General features: G+C 40.1%; 1 protein-coding gene across 50 annotated transcripts in view; it reads left to right on the forward strand.

Moving 5' to 3' along the window:
* tjp1b (tight junction protein 1b) overlaps positions 1–20532 on the forward strand; it is a 200638-nt gene that overhangs the window by 154927 nt on the left and 25179 nt on the right. For all 50 annotated transcript variants that reach the window (XM_073943310.1, XM_073943313.1, XM_073943319.1 and 47 more), the window contains 11 exons: positions 8073–8203; positions 8454–8559; positions 8767–8917; positions 11279–11387; positions 13311–13530; positions 13617–13801; positions 14950–15045; positions 15976–16058; positions 16169–16379; positions 17709–17809; positions 19617–19970. In XM_073943310.1, coding sequence (XP_073799411.1) covers positions 8073–8203; positions 8454–8559; positions 8767–8917; positions 11279–11387; positions 13311–13530; positions 13617–13801; positions 14950–15045; positions 15976–16058; positions 16169–16379; positions 17709–17809; positions 19617–19970 — 1747 coding nt within the window. The remainder of the gene's footprint in view (positions 1–8072; positions 8204–8453; positions 8560–8766; positions 8918–11278; positions 11388–13310; positions 13531–13616; positions 13802–14949; positions 15046–15975; positions 16059–16168; positions 16380–17708; positions 17810–19616; positions 19971–20532) is intronic.

Genomic DNA, 20532 nt, shown 5'->3' on the forward strand with positions numbered 1-20532 from the left:
GCTGATATGAGAACAACCTTGTGACGGGCGCATGAGAGAGAAGCTTCTGTCAGACGGTGCTGCAGCGCTTGACAAAACGCTCCTGTAAATTGGAAGTGTCCTAGATAGATAAACCAGGGTGTGACAGCAGTGGAGGATGAGAGGAATTTCATCTACCTGCAAATGTGTCAGCCTAAATGAAGCCCTACATTTTAAAGGTGAAGTGTCTTTTTTTTTTGGTGGTAAAATGCTTGAAAGCACGAGTAGGCTATTTCTAGTTGACTACTCTGAGTAAACCATTTACTACTATATGAACTGGTGCGTTTTTGTGGCTTTACAGGCCTTGATATCCTCATGGGGTAGCTGTTTTTTTTCTTTGCCTAGGGGTTAAAAAGTTTGTGTGGCTTTTGTTGGCATGGTTTTGTTCTTTTTTTTTTGCTGAATTTTACACCACGTCTATGACGCGAGACCCTCGGGCCAGTGTACAGAATGTTACTGGCCAAATCAGGCCAGTATTAAATAAACTAATAAACAAACTGCCACTTTTCTAATCAAATGGCATACATATAAATGTATAGTTTCAAACTTACAGGCTAATTCACATATTTCACGATCTGAATAATAATAATAATAATTAAGTTTTTTTCAATACTAGACAATACGTGATGTGTCTATCTCAGTCAGTGACGAGTACATTCTCTAAATGCTTCTGTCACTGTTTAATCCTTTCTGTGCAAGACTGTATGGTGTAGTTAATGCCACACGAACTGTAAAGTGTTTAAAATTGGTAGTTCATTTAGAAATAAAAATAGCGAAATGTTCTTTAAGAGTTATAGTTCTTGCTGGAGGAAAGGGCTGTGCTGATGAGGTGAACGCAGAGAAAACCCGACTGCTCCTCTGTGACATTGGGATACAGGTGATGCAAGGTTATTTGTATCAAAGAACTGCAAATAAGCAGATGATATCACAATTTATCGATAAACACACACCTCGTTCTCTCACGTCAGCATCAACGCTTCGTGGTGACGTCAGGCGTTGCCGAACTGCAATGTGGATCCGTTGGCGCCGCTTCAGAGGCGTTGCTTGCTGCAGAAGTTGGGACTAGCTCAACTTTTCAAGCGCCAACAGAAGCGTCAGCCAATCAGATCGCTGTATGCAAATACACCAGCAAGACAGTGGCCTTTTGCTAACTGAATTTTATTGGCTGATGCTGCTATGACGATCGTTGTAGCCCCAACTTCAGACACGCCTTCAGTCAAGCGTTGACGCTAAAGCCCTGTGTGAATGGGGCGTCACCGCCCACGGCTGTGGTTTGCTGATCAAATGGAAAACAAGAGGGGGAGGATCTGAATTCTGCCGCCGTTTTCTTCTACAGTTTTCTAGTGTACAGTTTCTGAGCTAAACGCAAAAGTTTTAGGGGGGCTGAGTAGAAATAAAGGAGGGCTACAGCCCCCCTAAGATAGGCCTAGCAATGCCCATTGCTGGAAGCATTAACAACTTATGTTGAAATTTTATCGTTATTGTTCAATATGGGGGGAAAAAATATATAGAATTTGCATTTTTGCCCATCGCCCAGCCAAAGGGTAAACACTCGTCTACTTCTTTTTGCTTTTCAATTAAGTACAAAAAAAAGAATTTAATTTGAAGTCCTTAAGTCTATTACCTCAGACTTCCAAAATCATTCTGGTTTCATTAAAGTGAAGAATTCAAATTAAGCCAATTTTCTTTTCGAGCCCTGCTCAATTCCTGCTTAAGTCATTGGTGTTTTTTGGAACTTTTAGTTGTTTTCAAACTATAGCAAGCAGGAAGATGTTTTAGAAGTTACACTCCTCTCTAAAGCCAGTTTAGACCACACACATATTTACAGACCCTCAGTCGTGTGTTCACAAGTTTCCTCTTGTTGTTTTGAATCAGGGCCACAGGGCCGACGGCTCAGAGAACGCGGCCAGTGTAAGTGTTTGGGTCTGGTTAACGCAGCAGTGTCGCGATAATAGCTAACAAAACTAACGCTTGTGTGAGCTTGGCACTAAAGCATGTGATGTGGGTGCTTCATGAAGTGGTGTAACCCAATGTGTGTGTGTACTGTGCCCAAGTGGTGGAGTTCCTTTATGCTTGACATTCATGTTCATTTCATCACTCCATTTTGCCTACCTGACCTGGGCACAGGAAATGTCTTGGTCTGTTTACCCAATCCCAGCATGCATCTGTGACATCAAACCTATCCCTTCATTCATTCCCTCATAAATCCACAGAACTGGTCTCAGCTGTGTGCTACCTCTTATCTGCTGAGTGAAAAGAAAAATAGGGGTGTCTGTCGTAATGTACACATTCTTCAGAGGCCCGCTGCTGTCAGTTTTCGCTGTGTATGCAGGAACAAGCTGCTTTTAACATCATTTGTAGTAGTTCTTCTCTGCCTCTGAGTTTGGTATTACAGGCACATCTGCTCAGCCAACCGTCCTTGAAAGTCGTCCAGTAGGATTGAAGCACCACCTGTACCATGTGCATAAAGTCACAGAAAGTTGGACTCTGTGAAGACAGAGGCTGCTTCCTGACAGCTTTGGCATCTGTCTCTCTTCCTGTCAATCTGGCTAGATTTCTTTGAGAACTTTTTGCGGTAAGGAGGACATCACTGAGCTTTTGGTTCAATAACCAACAGGTTTGGAACCACTGGGGAGCCAATGCTTGCTTTCCAGAACCACCTGAGGTAGGATTAGGGAATGGTGCCAGAACTGACCATGGCATTGTATAAATGGAAAGGAGGTTTGGGGAACGTTTCTTTCATGTGTTGCCATCAGCCAGTTAGATTAGACATGAGAGTTTCAGAGTGATCAGTCACATGGAGGTAGCTGAACAGCTGCCATTCATAGGTGATATTGACCTTCTGGACCTCGTGTAAGAGCGTGATCAACATTTTCCAACTTGCTCTCTCGTGCTTGATTTTGCCAGCCTCGCTCCAGTCTGTTAGTGAAGGGAAGTGTGTGTTTTAAGATGCCTGCCAAGTTCAGTCCTCCATTTTCTCTTTCATTTAAAGCTAAAGAATTACCCCGGAAATTTTGGAACTGGTTGATTGCTAAAGAGAAAAGGGTCAGTCTGTGTCTCGCAGTATTGCACCCCAAAGAGCAAGAAAAAAGTAGAGGAAGAGCAGTACCTACTGTATGATGACATCAGCTCAAACAGAATGAGTGCCATGTGTAAGTGCTGTTAAATCCAGGAGGCCTCCGGGAGTGCTATTCATCATTTTAACTTTAAGAAGGGTGCTTGTGATCACCCCCTTTCGCAATCTGCACTTCTATCCATCAGTTAAAGTGGCATTACCAAGGCAGTTCCAGTGCTGGTCTGAAAAAAAAAGCCTAGTTCCAAATGAAAAGTACTTCTTAAGCAACAAAACATCCTCGTAAAACAGGACACGGTAGATTTTCTTTTCTTCTTGGGTTTGTGTCTGTACATCAAGATGACGACAGGGTTTGTTTGAGCTAAGGTCACCCATGGCTCGTTATTATATGCATGTAGTTTTACAGTGTAATCTCTCAGCTGTGTATAAAAACATGGCGGGTCCTTTGTTTTCATTCTGGCTAGCTCCACACGAGCTCTTGACGTATCTCTGTAACCAATCAGCATTCAGCTGCGTGTGTAGCTCCACCTTTTGTTACCCTTTCGAAAGGGTGCCGAAAAAGTGGTAGGGTACGGTTCGGGACGCCTTTTGACAGTGGAAACAGCCATAAAAGCGTACCAAACCGTACCACTCAGTGGAAACGGGGCAATACTGTACCATGCTCTCCTTTTTTTGGTACTGTGTTGGGTTTAAGGGTGCTTTCACACTTGGTTCATTTGCCTGGACCGTACCCAAGTTCAATTGTCTTCCCTTGCCACCTCCTCGGTTGGTTTGAGTTCACGCTGTCTTTTTTCCTTCTGAACCCCGGTACGCTTGCGTCATTGAGCTGCTGTTTTGTTTACGGCCGTTGCTTGGTGACGGTCTCAAAAGGAAGCGCCGAAATGGAAAGACTTCCGCACATCGTGGTCATTCTGCTTTAGCTGAAGCTTTTGGTTTCGGACATACAGAAAGCGACTCGCGTCCATCTACAGCAAACATATTATAAACATTCAGAACATCAGACTGTGTCTGCAGAAGCTGTTTTTGGAGGAGACAAGCAGACATCACTGTGTATCACTGTATTTGCCATGGCTCAGTCCCGCGTGTTACCAAGGTACGAAACGTGACACACACACACAAACACGAACGAACGTTATGAAAACGATAGTTTGTTGTACAGTTGGCGGTTCACTTCCGTGATTTGGTACGATTGCATTCACATCAGAAGTGAACCGTACCAGAGTTCGCATGAACCGTACCCCAGACCACCTCTTTCAGGCGGACTCTGGGACGGTTCACGGGTGCGCACCCGAGTTCAGAAGAATCGTTCACACTAGCTAAACGTACTGTACTATGATGTCAAACGAACCCGGGTGCGGACCAAAAGTGCTAGTGTGAAAGCACCCTAAATGTAAAAGTGTCAGGGCAAGTACTGATCTAACTCCAGTAGAACAATAATAAAAGCCCTATCACGTTCCCAAACCACAAAATAACAGTTGAAATTGTTAAACCACATTTATTGATTGTTTTACATTTTTTTTTGTCTCTTACAGTCAGTTTTATGGATCATAAGATCCATAAAGACCCTCAGAAGACTTTAATACTCTAAGGTGTTGAGCGTTATGCCACACACTTATCCTCAATGTCATCAGCCAAGGCTTTTTATTGAGCCACACAGTAATTGCAGGGGGAGAAATTCGTCATTGTCATGAATAAAACAGGAGCACATGTGGCGGCCTGGCTCCGCAGTGATGGAGAGTTTCTGCAGTCTGTGGATGTCGCCCGCTGTTGTTTACCGTGACAATAAAGGTCGCGGGCCGGACCCGTCATCTTTGGCCACGTGCCGAATTTCGGAGTGCCTCAATGGCGGTGGTGCACCTGGAGTCCTTTTCTCTTTCCCGTCTCTCTCTCACTCTCTGTCTCCTCCATTACTCCAGATCAGATGGGCTGCGCTAAATATAGTCCAACAAAGAAGCTGCAAAGCACAGCTGTGACCTTCAAGACTACCTAGCTGCCCTAGCCACACACCGTCCTCCCTCTCTCCCCGTCCACCTCGCTCTCATCTGCCATTTGTCTTTCAGTGTAAACAGTGTTTTATGGGTTGTGTGCTTAGGCTTGATAGTGTGGAAAAAGCGTGTGTTGTTTTTGGTTGTCCTGCTGAGAGCAGAGCATGCATTAATCATCAAACGCTTTAACCCAACAGCACAAAGCTTATTTCATTTCACACTCTATTGTACGTTTTCATTGTCCTGGTATACAGGTGTATTATTGATGTGCGTTCGTTTAAGGCCTGAAACATACTCTACCAAGTACTTATTGCTAATGCATTGCATTCTCATTGTTATCCATAAGGGGCCCGCTAGTAGACATTCGTGTAGAACACTCAAGTTTTTTTTGATGTGGAATAGTCTAGTGGTGGATACAAGTTAATTAAGTGCTCAATATGAGGTTTAACCATCTTAGTCACCCAGGGCTTCATTTGTGCCGGAACATGCCGGATCCGGCACCTCTGAAATCTGATCCGGCACCTCATTGTACTGATCCCCCTCCTCAACCGCCCACTTCCCCGGTCCGCTGTTCACTTTCACTTTCCTCCGCGACACCCCAACCCTCTTCACTTTTGTCCACGACAACCCCCCGCTCTTCACTTTCGTCCTTCTTCCAAGACATCCCTCTGCCATCCAACACCCGCCTCGCTCTCCACTTTCGTGCGCGGCACACACACACACACCTCTCCATCCTCTGGTAACTTGCTGGATCCGTTAACCCGATCTTTTCCGGGACCTCGCAATTCACAAATCACGCACTGCAGTCACCCCCTGCAGTACTGATGTTTATTATCACTACAGTAATGTCAGGTTAAGAATTAAATGAACACTGTCAAATTCAGAAGCAATAGTTTCTAGTGACACCGGTGGCCATTATGTGAACTGCACCTACAACAACACACTTGTGCAAATGTAACAAGAGATGGAAACAAAGCTACTGAGATCATGGTACTGTAAAGAATAGCTTGCTTCATATCATGGTAAGTTAGCAAAGTTTATTTAAAGAGCCATGAACCCCCCCACCACCCCATCTCAGCAGGGTGTACAGCTTGGGGGAAAAAAAAAGTCAGGAAATTGTGCGAGTCCAGCTTTGTTTAGGTTGGAGTGTTGAATGGCGAAAGAAGGAAGGGTTTACATAAAAAGGGGAGTTTCAGTACGTGCACTACAGCTGATTTTCACAGCAGCAACACAAACACACACAGGGGAGATAGACAGTGACTCGGAGAGCAGCAGCACATCTGAGAGCTGTGTGGACGTGTCGGATTTTCAGTCCATGATATTGTAGTATTATTATTGTAAACTTAGTAACTAAATAATTTTGACTAAGGTATGTCTTTAAATACTGAGAGTTCTGCTGACGATACTAACCAAGTTAGCCTCTGAATAAACATAAATAAAGCACATTGATCACACACTTACCAAATCTGTCGAGACAGGACAATCAACACCAACTGGAACCATGTCTTTTTTAAAAGAAGACAAGCGGCTAATCCAGATTTCACCATCTCCAAAAGCAAAGCCCTCGGGTGAAAAAATGCTCCTTGTGAACATATTTTTGTTGTGTGTTGGAAGACCACTGTAAGGTCCACACGCGAGCTGTAAGGAAATGAAAACAAAACCTTTGTTTCGGCACATTTATAAACACAACGCGACCCATGTCTCCAAACAATTCTTCTTGTTTGAATTATGGTTTGCAACACAACGTGGCGTCTCTCTGAACACAGTAACATGTAAAAGCAGTCTTCGAAGCTTTATCATTTATATTAATGAAGTTGCATCTTGATTACGATAGAGCGCGCTGATTGTTTCAAACCAAGTCTTTCTCATGAATTAATGCTGAAAGCTCAATGACGTCACTTTGTACTCACCGGTACAGACATCCAGTCTCCACGCTGGAAATTACACAATGGTCAAATCGCCGTGACGTAAATTTATTTTTAAACCAGAAGAACAAATTTGCTCAAATTACGCAAAAACAGGCAATTTTCACTTGTTAGCTAAATATATGTTTCCTAATAGTGTTTTTAGCAACATGGGACACGTATACGACTGTTAACATCTCAAAAATGTGCTTTGGTGTTTTGTGCCCCTTTAAGCTTTGTAAAACAATTTTTCTAAATTTTTTCTAAAACTCTAAACATTTTACTGACTTAATCACTTGATTTAGTTGGCGAAGTGTTCACATCTGTGTTTGCATACTTGTGTTGAGAATGTTTCTGGCCTTAAGAAGGAAGGATTTTAGCTCTTAATGTGAATTTAAGCAAATTTTACATTTTCGTTCAGATCTTTTTTCTGAAGAACTGGGTGTTTTGTTGGTTTAAAAAATATGTATTTAGTATCATTATTTTTTGTTTACTGTTGTGTTATTGGATTTAAGATATTTACTGCTAAATTAATAATTTTAAAAGGTCTTGATTTATTATTCATGATTTGGTTAAATGGCCAAGAAAACAAAATACTTCACGAATACTTTCTTTTTATATAATAAATACAGTGTAAGTTGTAATAATTGCAGCATATTTCATAACAATAAAGTCACTTATGTTGGTGCTTTGAGTTATTCAGACTATTACTTTCAACAATTGAATTCAAAAGACTGATCATTTAAAAAACTAATCACTTAAAAATGACAAGTGTCAGAATAATGGTCTACATCTTTTTTTCCAAATCTTTAGGTTAGATGCCATCGCTCTAGTTGAGATCTTAAATTAACCATAAATCAATTCATTTTTATAAAAAATCAATTTTTAAATCTTATGTTCAAGAGAATTTTGAGTCTTTAGGATGGTTTATGGTTCAAGCATGTCAGTCCTTTTATTCTACCATGAAACCTATTTCTTACACCTTTTGGCCAAATCATTAAAAAAAGAAACTGCCTCAAAGAACGATTCTGTTAGACACTTGCCTCAGTAAGTGATGTGTGATGCCGTTTCCTTTACTCTGCTGCCCTACAGTCACAGGAGCCGTGATGAAGACAGGATCTCCAAGGCCGGGCCGCTTCCTCTACCTGCTAAGATGGTGGAGGAGATGCCGAAAGAGCAGAGCGCAGCCAGAGAAACAGAGAAACAGCTCCCCCCTCTGCCAGGTCAGAGGTCACTACACATCAATACACTGTCATCCATTCTGCACACACTATTCTGGGGCCTGCAGACGGTGAAGAGCAGCGGGAGTTTGTCAGTTTCGACAGCTTCTTGCCACCTGCTCCGTCCTGTTAAGTTTTACTGTGACCACCTAGAGCGCGACACGCTCCTGTGGTGGCAGTTGTGTGTGTGTGTGTGTGTGTGTGTGTGTGTGTGTGTTTTAAATAAATACTCAATGTGTCTTGTTCTCCTCAGAGCCCAAACCTGTGTACGCTCAGCCGGGCCAGCCGGACGTGGACCTGCCTGTTAGTCCGGCAGATGCTCCTGTGCCCAGCGTCACACATGATGACAGCATCTTACGGTACGTCTCAGCAACTTTCAGGGCATTCAGATGCATTTTGTCATGGCCCGTTTCCACTGCAATAAATAAAGTGATGTATTAATAAAGTCTTGCATTGTTTTGATATAGGTATTCAGTCATTTCAGTAAACTGATTTTAGTGCATGTAATCATTTGAAGGTGTTGAGAGAGAGCAGTCTCAGATGTGTGTTTGTGTGTCCGTCCTCAGGCCGAGCATGAAGCTGGTGAAGTTCAAGAAGGGCGAGAGCGTGGGCTTGAGGCTCGCTGGGGGGAACGACGTTGGGATATTTGTGGCGGGAGTTCTGGAGGACAGTCCTGCTGCTAAAGAGGGCCTGGAAGAGGGAGACCAGATTCTCAGGGTGAGAGACGTCCTAAAAACGTTTGTTCAAGTTGACATCGTTACAGTATGAAAGCTAAACTGTGAACACTTACTCTCAAACAACTCATTTTCACTTTGTTTTGCAATGCAGAAGTAAGTGCTTTTCTGTGAATTTGTTTGATTTTAGTAAATTCGTAGGGAAAAAACTAATGTAAACTGACTAATTGCTTTCCCTACAAACCAGTATGTTAATGATAATACTTTACATTATGATAAGAAAACACTAGTCTGCAACATCGGTCATCATTATAGGGTTTTAATGGTTTAATATGAATGGAAGTGAATGACACCTGAAATCTCAACATGTTTATAGTCATAGTTCACCCAAAAAATTAATATTGTGATCATTTATTTACCATTCTCTTGTTCCAGACTTGTTTGACTTTCTTTCTTCTGTTAAATACAAAAGAAGATGTTTTGAATAGTGTTGGAAACTTAAAAGTCGAGGGTTACAGGAGTTACTTACTTCAAAATATCATCTTTAGTGTTCAACAGATTAAAGAAATGCAAAGGTTTATAACCACTTAAGAGGAAATAAATAGTGAGTCAATTTTCATTTTCATTTGAACTATAGCCTTCATACTGAAACTTCATACCAAACTTTTTTTATTATCAATATTGACAATGGTATTTGGTCAATAAATATTGACATCGATTTTATCGTCCAGTCCTAATTTGTCCCATATAAAGTGAATGCAGAACACTAATATTAAATGCATGTTTTTAAATTGCCACTTTTTAGAGGTAAATAAATGTAAACAAACATTTTAGAAATTGAAAAATACACACATTGATAAATTTAATTTTTTTAAAGACATTTATAAAGAAAAATTTAATTAAATTTGGGTTCACAGTTGAGACCTTTGTGCCCAAAAATGTCTGATTAAGGTATTTTTTGCCGAGTTCAGACAGCACAATTTTTAAAGTTGTCGTGTCATGGATGTTTTTACACTGCATGTGTATCTGGGCTAGTGTTTTGTCAATGCTGTGTTTACACTGCAAGATGGATCAGTGACGGGGTTTCACACTGCAGGACTTTACAATAGGAGAATCGCTGACAACTTTGTCTTGGTCCACAAACTACGTCTCACAACCAAAAATGTGCGAGAAGTGTAGTGGAAACAATGCAAGGTCACACAGTATATTTTGTGTTATTACCTACACAATGAGAAAGAAGCATTTATTGGGGTAGAAAGTGTACTTATTCTGCTCACTTGGCTTTTTGAAGGGAATTAGCAATTTCTCTCAAACATATTTCTGTTTCGACCCCGTTGTGGTATTGCTCAGATGACACGTCAAAAAGACACATGTGCACCTCACTAGTTTTTTTCATTCATTTCTTGGGTCCAAATAGACCGAAAAGAAGCCATTTTAACTTCTCCCTCATCCTCCTGCTGGCCTGCAGATGGCCACACTAGTGGATGCTGCTCTCTGATTGGCTGTAGGTGATTGCCGATGTTATTTTCAATCAGAACACATTTCACAGGGCATGATTTCAATCGCCGACAGCTCCAGATATTTAGGATGCCAAATATCTCACGTGTATCGGCAACTGATCTGCGATTCTCTCAGATGGCGTCTGTGATAGTTCACACTGTGACTGTCACTCACATGAACGAGCAGAAATTCGCCTGTGATTTCAGACATTTGTCTGCGATTTTTCAACTTGTTGGCGAGTCAAAATCAGGCCTAAAATCATGCAGTCTGAACTCGGCATAAGGTTTCCTCTGATCCCTAAAACTGTAGGCAGCTCAATGTTTTGGAGCCTTCATGCTAACGCTACTGTATGTTTAACAGCATTCCTGTCATATATTTTAAAACCTACTTGGTCTTTACTCAAGCCATTGCATCCCTTACAGCTTCTTAACAGTTCAGGCCTGAAGATGTTTGTCGTGGCATTTAGTTCTTGTGATGAATAACAAGAGCAGGACTCTTAAAGGCCTGTGGGTGAAGGGAGATCTGGTGTTCCCGGCTTTTATAACCTTCTGTTTATGGGCTCTTTAATGGCAGTGCTAGTTTTATGGCGGTTCCCGCTTCCAAAACGTCCCTCTCGTGCTGTATAGATGCCGTTAAACCTCAGTGTGTGTGGAGATGTTTGCCCTCTCTCTGGAAGGTTTCCCCGGTGACTCTTTGCTGCCAAACGCAGGTTCTTTCTGTGGCTTTCTGGGTTTTTCCAACATGCCTGTTCTTTATTCAGAGCGTCTGTCACCTTCGCTTTCACACAAACCCTCAACGCCCACCGCACATTCACACTTTTCACAAACCTGTCCCAAGAAGTTTCCTCTCCTTCCTTTCAGAGGTTTTGTTGTTTTGTGCTAAGTGGCTTTTTAACTCTTTCCAGGTAAATAATGTGGATTTTGCAAATATCATCCGAGAGGAGGCAGTGCTGTTCCTGCTGGATCTGCCCAAAGGAGAGGAGGTCACCATCCTGGCCCAGAAGAAGAAAGACGGTGAGGAGATGATTTGTCAATGCTTAAAGGGATAACCAAAACCTAATATTCTGTTGGAAACCTATAACCATTTGTTTTTCCTACTATGGAAGTCAGTGGTTACCGGTTTTCAGCTTTCGTCAATATGTCTTGTTTTGTGTTCAGCAAAAAAAATGGACTGAAATAGGTTTAAAACAAATAAAGGCTGAGTGAATGGTGTCAGTGTTCAGTTTTGGGTGAACTATACCTTTAAGGAGGGAATCCCTTTTTTGCAACCTATTCCAAAAACTGGAACTCATCACTTTATTTTTACATTAGCAATTAGAGCTAGGTGTTATGACAATAAGACTTATTTATAAAGCTTTACTTAATTCAATATCAATTAATATTTCACTGAAAGTGTGAGTTTTGCAGATATGTAATTCATATGTAAATATAAATACCAGGCCCGGATTGGCTAATCGGGAGGACCGGGAGAATTCCCGGTGGGCCGGTCGTTTTTTTGGCCGTGAGGGCCGGTGTCCCTAGCTCCAGAATCTGTTGCTCTCAGCAGTCACACTTTTTAAATTAATTTATTTATTTACTTGACCACAGTCTTCTCATTCATCATTTAACCGCAGCTCTGCTTTTTTATACATAACGATGATATAACTCAGATGAGTCACCTCTCAATATACAACTGTTGTGGTCCAGTGGTTAGCACGCGAGATTACGACGCTGCCGCCCTGGGTTTGATCCTTTTTTTTTTTTCATTTTTATTGTTAAGACATATAATACTGTAAGGGTTGTTGAACATTTGAAGTTCTAAAGCAGCATTTTTCTCAAAAAAAGACGTGATATTGTAATTAGAAACTGAATTGGAATGACTTTATTTTAATATAGTCAGTCGTGAACTGAGGTGGGCCGGTCTGAGCTTTGAAACTCCAGGGCTGAAAAGGAGTCCCACTCTGGCCCTGATAAAACCTGCTAACTGAAACACTCGTTTTCAGCTATATTGGTTTCTAAATTACAGATTTTCATTAACATTACATTAAACACAGTTATTTTTAATAACCTTTTTTTATCTTGAAGGACACTCTGCAACAAAAAATCATAAAAAAGTGTAAATTACTGTACAAAAAACTACACATTTATAATTATAACAGTTTCATTTCTCTATTCACTGCTCGCTTCTGGTGTAGACATGATGTTAACTCTTGTATATACAGATCACAAAAGACAGATGTTTTGTTGACAGTCTTTACACTCATTGGCAGTAAACATGAAGTATTTGTACACAATAGACTTTTCCTGGGGCCTGTTTCAGTAAGGAGGTTCAAACAACTCAGAGTTTAAACTTGAACTCTGAGTTGATTTACAGAGAGATTAAAAACTCAGAGTTTTTGGTTTCAGAATAGCGGATCTGAGTTAGATCAATCAAATCAGAGTTAAGCGCGCACACCGTGACTATAAAAAGGCGTTATCAATGGAGCGCAGATATCACGAGTGACTATGGCAACATCTAAAAAAAGAGATCACCATTTCTTTCTCCAGCTGAACTTGATGTAATCATGCGACGTTATAGCAAATATGAGTGTATATATTTTTAAAAAGAAGCAACCATCAGTGAAACAGAGACTGTTAGCCTGGGAAAACAGCTGCTCAAGTTAATGCGTAATTTTACATTTAAAATATTTAAGTATGATAAAATAAGTAATGTAATGTGTGATGTTTATACATTTTTCTAAACTTTTATACACGTTTATCAGTTTTAATAGATTTAACAGTGGACTTGTGTGTCTGCCTTTTTTTAAAACAGTAGGTAGCAGAGGTAACAAAGCCCTGTTGATGTTTCACAATCTAGATTTTAAAAGCGCTATACGAATAAAGATGAATTGAACTGAATTAATAATAATTTCATTATTTGATTAAATAAAGCTAATAATGAACCTCTTTGCTTGGCAGTGTACCGCCGCATTGTAGAGTCTGACGTGGGAGACTCGTTCTACATCAGGACTCATTTTGAATATGAGAAGGAGTCGCCCTATGGCCTGAGCTTCAATAAGGGGGAGGTCTTCAGAGTCGTCGACACCCTTTACAATGGCAAACTGGGCTCCTGGCTCGCCATCCGCATCGGCAAAAACCACCAGGAGGTGGAGCGGGGCATCATCCCCAACAAGAACAGGTGAGCGTGAAGCTGGTTTTTGCTAGAGGTGTGTGTTGATATATGTTGAGTTGCTCAAGACTGTTGTGTTCTTGTGTTTCCTGCAGGGCTGAGCAGTTATCAAGTGTCCAGTACACTCTCCCAAAGACTCCAGGAGGGGATCGCGCCGACTTCTGGAGATTCAGAGGCCTCCGCAGCTCCAAACGAAACCTGAGGAAGAGCAGAGAAGACCTGTCTGCTCAGCCGGTCCAAACCAAATTCCCTGCTTATGAAAGAGTGGTGCTTAGAGAAGGTACAGCGCCTGCCTGCTTTTATATCAGATTTCAGCATCCATTTTTAGAGCTTTGTTAATCTGTTTAGTTTGTCTGTCACAAGTAGGATTGTCTGAAGTATCGACTTCGGTACTAATAAGAACCGAAATGTTAAAAACATCCATTTCCTGCTAACATTTAGCGCTGTTCTTAAACACTGCTGATTGGTCATTGTGTTCACATCAAATGACTGTGATTGGCTGTAAAGGTTTACCACTATGTGTTGACATATGAGCGATCTGCTGATGTGTTCTTGTATCTGTGTTTGCACTCAGTGAACAGTGGTAATTAGTTCTGAAAACCGTTACTATTTTTGGCAATTATTATTTAGTTTCAGTTTGTTCTAAAGGTCTTTGCACACTGAAGTCTGAAATTTTCGTATCCTTTCCGTATTCAAATGTGAAAAATTTGTCATGTAAACAAACCTTGAACACTGAATCCGATGCATATTAATCGATCCATCACAAAACAAAGCAAAACATTTTAGAGTCAATTCAAGCAGTGATGCTTTGTTCTCCTCCCTCTTTACAAAGTAGAAAAAGCAACCGGAATATTCTACATGCTGTGTTCATTTAATACTAGCCTACATAGAGAGGCAGGAGAGTTCCTTATGAGAGCTGTGCTATGAATATCCTGAAATGCAAAGCTAATATCAGGAAATCAGTGGAATTTTAATACATTGCTTGTGACTTTATTCATGTACAGTACATAAACAAATCCTAAACAGAGACTGGCAGTACCACCGACATTATAATAGACAGCTGCTGCGTTGACTTGTCGAAGCAACTGACTGAAAGCGGATCATCCTTTCTTTTGTAATGTCTATGAGCAGTACGTCAATGTATGAACACGCACATATACACACCAAACAGCAGCAGGGCAGAGTGCGCCTTTCACTGAATCCCTTCTGTCTTTATGCTCTGTGTTTGTCGTCTATAGCTCAAGTGACGGCATTCTGTATTCGTTGTTCAATAACCTTAACATTTAGTTTTTTTTAATTTATTGTGAAGATTTCATTCTATTTTTAACGAAATACCAAACCGTTTTATTTTTCATTTACTAAAATAAATGTGATCTTTCATGACTTACTGTTTGTAGAAATCAAATTAACATTTTGTTCCTCCTGAAGCTGGTTTCTTGAGGCCAGTGGTCATTTTCGGACCGATCGCGGATGTGGCTAGAGAGAAGCTGTCCAGAGAGGAGACTGACCTCTTCGAACTTGCAAGTAAGTTTTGTGTAGTGCGGTTCTTTCCATCTTTTTTGGCAGTTTTTGTTCATACACTTAAAAAAATGACCTTTTTTACTTAAACTACTGGTTAAAAATGAGCATGTAACAGCACAATTCTTAAGTTTTTTTTTTAAGACAACTTAAGTGTTTTAGGGCATACTCGCACTATGCTATCCGAGGCGTGCCCAGGCCCCTTTCCCAGATCGTTTGAGAAGTGTAAGTGTGCTGAATCGGGCTCAGGCATGGTTCACTTGGCCGGCCCTGGCCCGGATGGATGAGGTGTGCCTGAGCACGGTTCACTTGGGCTTTGGTGCGGTACGCTTGTAGTGTAAGTGCAAAATGCGCCTAAGCCCCGAAACTGAAAGCGAGACGTGACTTTTAAGGGACTGTTGCATATGGGTTTATTAATCATTCCTACCGTTTAATGAACGCAAACTGTCACAGTTTATTAAAGTTGCAAACTCCTCACTGCACCACAGCTGTACCTTCAGCAAACCTCCTAATTCCTGCAGCACGAGGACTTTATGACTGTTTATGAGCATCAAAACTGGCAGATCTGTTCATTGAAATATTTGACTGCGTGTCACTGCATATCAAAAGACTACAACGATATAATTAAAGAAATCTCCACTGTGCTGAGCGAGAGGGCTTACTAAACAGTGCAGCATCAATGACGTAAGCACACTCAGGCCCGAATGTAGTGAGTGTGGGCCGTCGGGGGAGACGGGAGGGGGCACAAGCGTGCTTTGGCCCGGTTCAAGGCAACTGCACATAGTGTGAGTACGCCCTTAAGTTCAATCCACTTATACTTGTAAAAACAATCAAGTTAATCAAATTGTGTTGGCACAACATGGAGGAATTGTATGGAACCCAGTATTGTTTTACAGTGTATCCAGATGGTAATTTGTCTGTTTCACCTTCCCTCAGAGAGTGAACCCAGAGATGCGGGCACAGACCAGCGCAGCTCCGGAATCATCCGTCTCCATACCATTAAACAGATCATTGACCGAGTGAGTGTGGACGCGGATAATTTAGTTAACTGGCATCCCGCTTTCCATCTGTTCAGTATGAGTGTGTGTGTGTGATCTCACAGATCTCATCATTGTGTTTGTACCGCTAGGACAAGCACGCGGTGCTGGACATCACCCCTAATGCGGTGGACCGTCTGAACTACGCTCAGTGGTACCCCATCGTGGTGTTTCTGAATCCAGACAGCAAACAGGGCGTCAAGAACATGAGGACCAGGCTCTGTCCCGAGTCCAGGAAGAGCGCCCGAAAGCTCTACGAGCGTGCTCTCAAACTGAGGAAGAACAACCATCACCTTTTCACCAGTGAGTAGAGCCAAACTCTCAAATCCAAATCATTTATTTCATGTCTGTGGAAGATAACATTTATTTTGAAGCCTGTCCAAGACACTGTTATTCTTAAAGGGCCATGAAACCCCTCTCTTACAGTTCAAGTCTACCTCAGAATTAAAAAAAAAAATGCTCTGAGATGGGCGTGGAGCGCTGAGAGCAGAGGGACGAGTGAGTGTGGGAAAAGAGAGGAGTAAACAACTGCTGTCAGTTGGCTCACAAAATAAGACTCAAACCATGAGGAGACTCAAGATTTTATAGTTTACAAAGTTAAAATGCAAAAAAAATAAACAGCAATTTAATGCCCTGCTACATTTGTTATTTGTAGCTTCATATACACAACCACAAGTTGTTCTATCATCACAAAGATAATCGTGTAAACACTATAAATGAGCAGGACTTCTCGCCTCCTTAATCCCCAAGTCTGAATGCAGAGACAGCAGATAACAGTACAGAAGGTCACTAGCCCTGCCTATTTCAACCATTAGCCCTGTGGGTACTCTAGAGGATTTTAAACATAGGGAAACACAGCAGCACAGATATAGGCGATGTGTCTGAATGGTAGCAAACTCAACTGATAAAAGACAAAGTCCACTATTCTCCAATTCTCGTAAAGCTCTCCCGACAAAAATACTTGCTGCAAACCAACAGCTTTGCTGTAGCTGGGCCTGACAGAATCAAAGGGGAAAACATGCAGCAAACCCCATCTATCATGAAAACAAACATGTACAACCCCTGCCTTGAGCAGCTTGGCAGGTCTGCCTTGCCTTCGGAAAGCACATGAATGTGTGTGTGTATATATATATATATATATATATATATATATATATATATATATATATATATATATATATATATATATATAGATGTATGTATATATGTATATATATATATATATATATATATATATATATATATATATATATATATATATATATATATATATACATATACATGTATGTATATATGTATATATATATATATATATATATATATATATATATATATGTGCGTGCGTGCGTATGTATGTATGTATATGTATGTATGTATGTGTATATATATATATATATATATATATATATATATATATATAAATATATATATATATATATATATATATATATATATATATATATATATAAATATATATATATGAATGTTAAGCTATCGTCCTTTGTGTGAACATCACTTTAAAGTGCTTTAATTCAGGTTTTCACCTCTTAAAGTGATTAAGTGATTAATTTTTGCATTTTGCGTAATGTTGTGATCTGCTTCCATAATTATTGCTACTCTACTTCCTTTTAGCCACTATTAACTTGAACAACATGAATGACGGGTGGTACGGTGCTTTGAAAGAGAGCATCCAGCAGCAGCAGAACCAGTTGGTCTGGGTCTCAGAGGGCAAGGTAAGTTTCTTTACAGCTATTCTGTGACCTATTTCACAGATTTGTTGCCGCTTTGTCTGGAGCTTCTTGTCCCAAACACTTTAGCTAAGGCACCAGCAACTCTTTTAGTTCAGGCACAGTTTTGCATTATTACACTGCTGCCAGAAATGCTTGTGTCTGGTTCGTCAGTTGGGATTTAAGTATCTTTCTATAGTTAGACTCTATAATTGGATCAAATGTAATTGTAATTATTGCTATCTCGATGTCAGTCAGTTTTTTTTTATATATATAATTATGGTTTATGTAAATTGTCATTTTGTTTGGCCAATAATTGTCAGAAGTTTTAACAGTTCTTAAAATACCTGTGCCTAAAAAAAGTGTATAAATAGTGGTTTTAATTATAATAAGTCACCAAAGATTTGTAATGTTTTTTTAAATTATCGGTATAATAATTTTCCAGTTTAGCTCAAAAGTGTTGGTTATTTTGACTTACTGAAAATGGCGTCATCTGAGAAAATAATTGTATTTAGTGGTTGGCCTATAATCTGCTGATTGTTCACTGTTTTGTAATTATCTGCATCACTTTTCCTGTTTGGCTTTAAATTATTGAAAACCGGATTTTAGTAAATACTAGTGCACAAATAAATATTAATTGTGTAACTATAATTTTGTTAATGGTCAGTCTATAAACATCACCATGGCTCATGCCATTTCCAAATGGCAAATCTTTTGCCATTATTATTATTATTTTTACTATTAGCTTTCAGTTTTTCTGTTTTATAAGTGTTAGACGTGTTTGCCTTTCTTTTTTTTAATAATTATTCTGTCAGGGTTTTCACCTTTAATTGGATAGGAAAGTAGAGAGAATTGACAGGAAAGTATTGGGAGCAGAGAGAGGGGAAGGATCGGCATAGGACCGCGAGGTGGAATCGAATTCGGGTCGCCTTGAGCACCAAAGTGCATGTGTCGACGCACTAACCACTACACCACTGGCGCCGACGACGTGTTTGCCTTTCTAATATAATTAGTGCATTTTTTTAAATTCATTATATAATAATTATGTAACTGATAATGTAATTATGAGTATAACTAGAGATTTAGAGTTGAAGTCAGAATAATTAGCCCTCCTGAATTCTTAGACCCCTGTATGTATGAAGAAGACTTTTTACCATAATAGTTTTAATAACTAATTTCTAATAACTCTTTGCCATGATGACAATAAATAATATTTGACTGGATGTTTTTCAAGATTTTTATTCAGCTTTAAGTGACATTTAAAGGCTAAACTAGGTTAATAAGGCAGGTTAGGGTAATTAGGCAAGTCATTGTAAAAGGATGGTTTGTTCTGTAGACAATCGAAAAATATATTGCTTAAGGGGGCTAATGATTTTGACCTTAAAATGTTACAAATAAATAAATAAAATAACAAAATTAAAAACTGCTTTTTTTTCTAGCCGAAATAAAACAAATAAGACTTTCTCCAGAAGAAAAAATATTTTAGGAATTACTGTGAAAAATTTCCTGCTCTGTTAAAAGCCATTTGGGAAATATTTGAAGAATACATGTTCAGTTCAATTAATTTTAAAGTCTTAACATCGACAAATAACCGTTAAACTTAATTTAACTTTATTAACTGTTAAACTTATTTTTTTTTTTATAAATATCCATGAAATAATATTTTAAATCTGCCATGTTTATGAGTTAATCATTCCCTGGATTGCGTTTGATTTGCATTAGTTTCCACTCTCATCCATCCATCATTTCATTTCCACTGCTGTGGGTCATCAAACTCATCCTAACATCCCTCCCTCCCCATCTCTGCCTGCAGGCCGACGGCGCTCCTGACGATGACCTTGACATCCATGACGACCGCCTCTCCTACCTCTCGGCTCCGGGCAGCGAGTACAGCATGTACAGCACCGACAGCCGCCACACGTCCGACTATGAGGACACCGACACGGAGGGTGGTGCCTACACCGACCAGGAGCTGGACGAGACCATGAACGATGAGGTGGGCCTGCCTAGCGAGCCTGCCATCACACGCTCATCTGAGCCTGTGCGAGAGGACCCGCCAGTCATTCAGGACGCAGCTGGATACCCCAGCTACCAGCATGCGGTACCGCAACCTGAAGCGGTGAGCCGCATTGACCCGGCCGGGTTTAAGATGGCAGCGCCGCAGCAGGTAATGATTAGGAGTTAGGGTTATGTGTGCTTGCTTTCATTAAGACTTTTATTGACATCTTAGCATAACGGTGGTCAAATCTACTGTGCAGAGCTTTAACCTTGAACTCCACTGGGTCTTAAAATGTCCTAAATTTCAAAAGTTTTAGACCTTTAAAAGTCTTAAATTCACTGAAATATTGTGTTGTAGGTCTTAAAACATTTTTAAACGGGTCTTAATTTTCCTTTATCTAAGTAAAGCTACCGAATCAGTCCAGCATCCATCCAATCACCCACAATCAAAGACATAATAGTTTTAATAACTCATTTCTATAAACTGATTTATTTTATCTTTGCCATGATGACAGTAAATAATATTTTCAAGACACTTCTTTACAGCTTAAAGTGACATTTAAAGGTTTAACTAGGTTAATTAGGTCAACTATTTTAAGATAAAATATATAACTATTTAATATTGTTTTTTTTATCTGTTATTTAATCATACAAGACAGAATATTTGGACTAGTTTATACCACAGAACTTCACAAAAGTACATGTTGCTCATAGTTGCTGGTGCTTGTGCT

The sequence above is a fragment of the Danio rerio genome, chromosome 25 (assembly GCF_049306965.1).
Source record: "Danio rerio strain Tuebingen ecotype United States chromosome 25, GRCz12tu, whole genome shotgun sequence".
NCBI classification, from domain to species: Eukaryota; Metazoa; Chordata; class Actinopteri; order Cypriniformes; family Danionidae; genus Danio; species Danio rerio.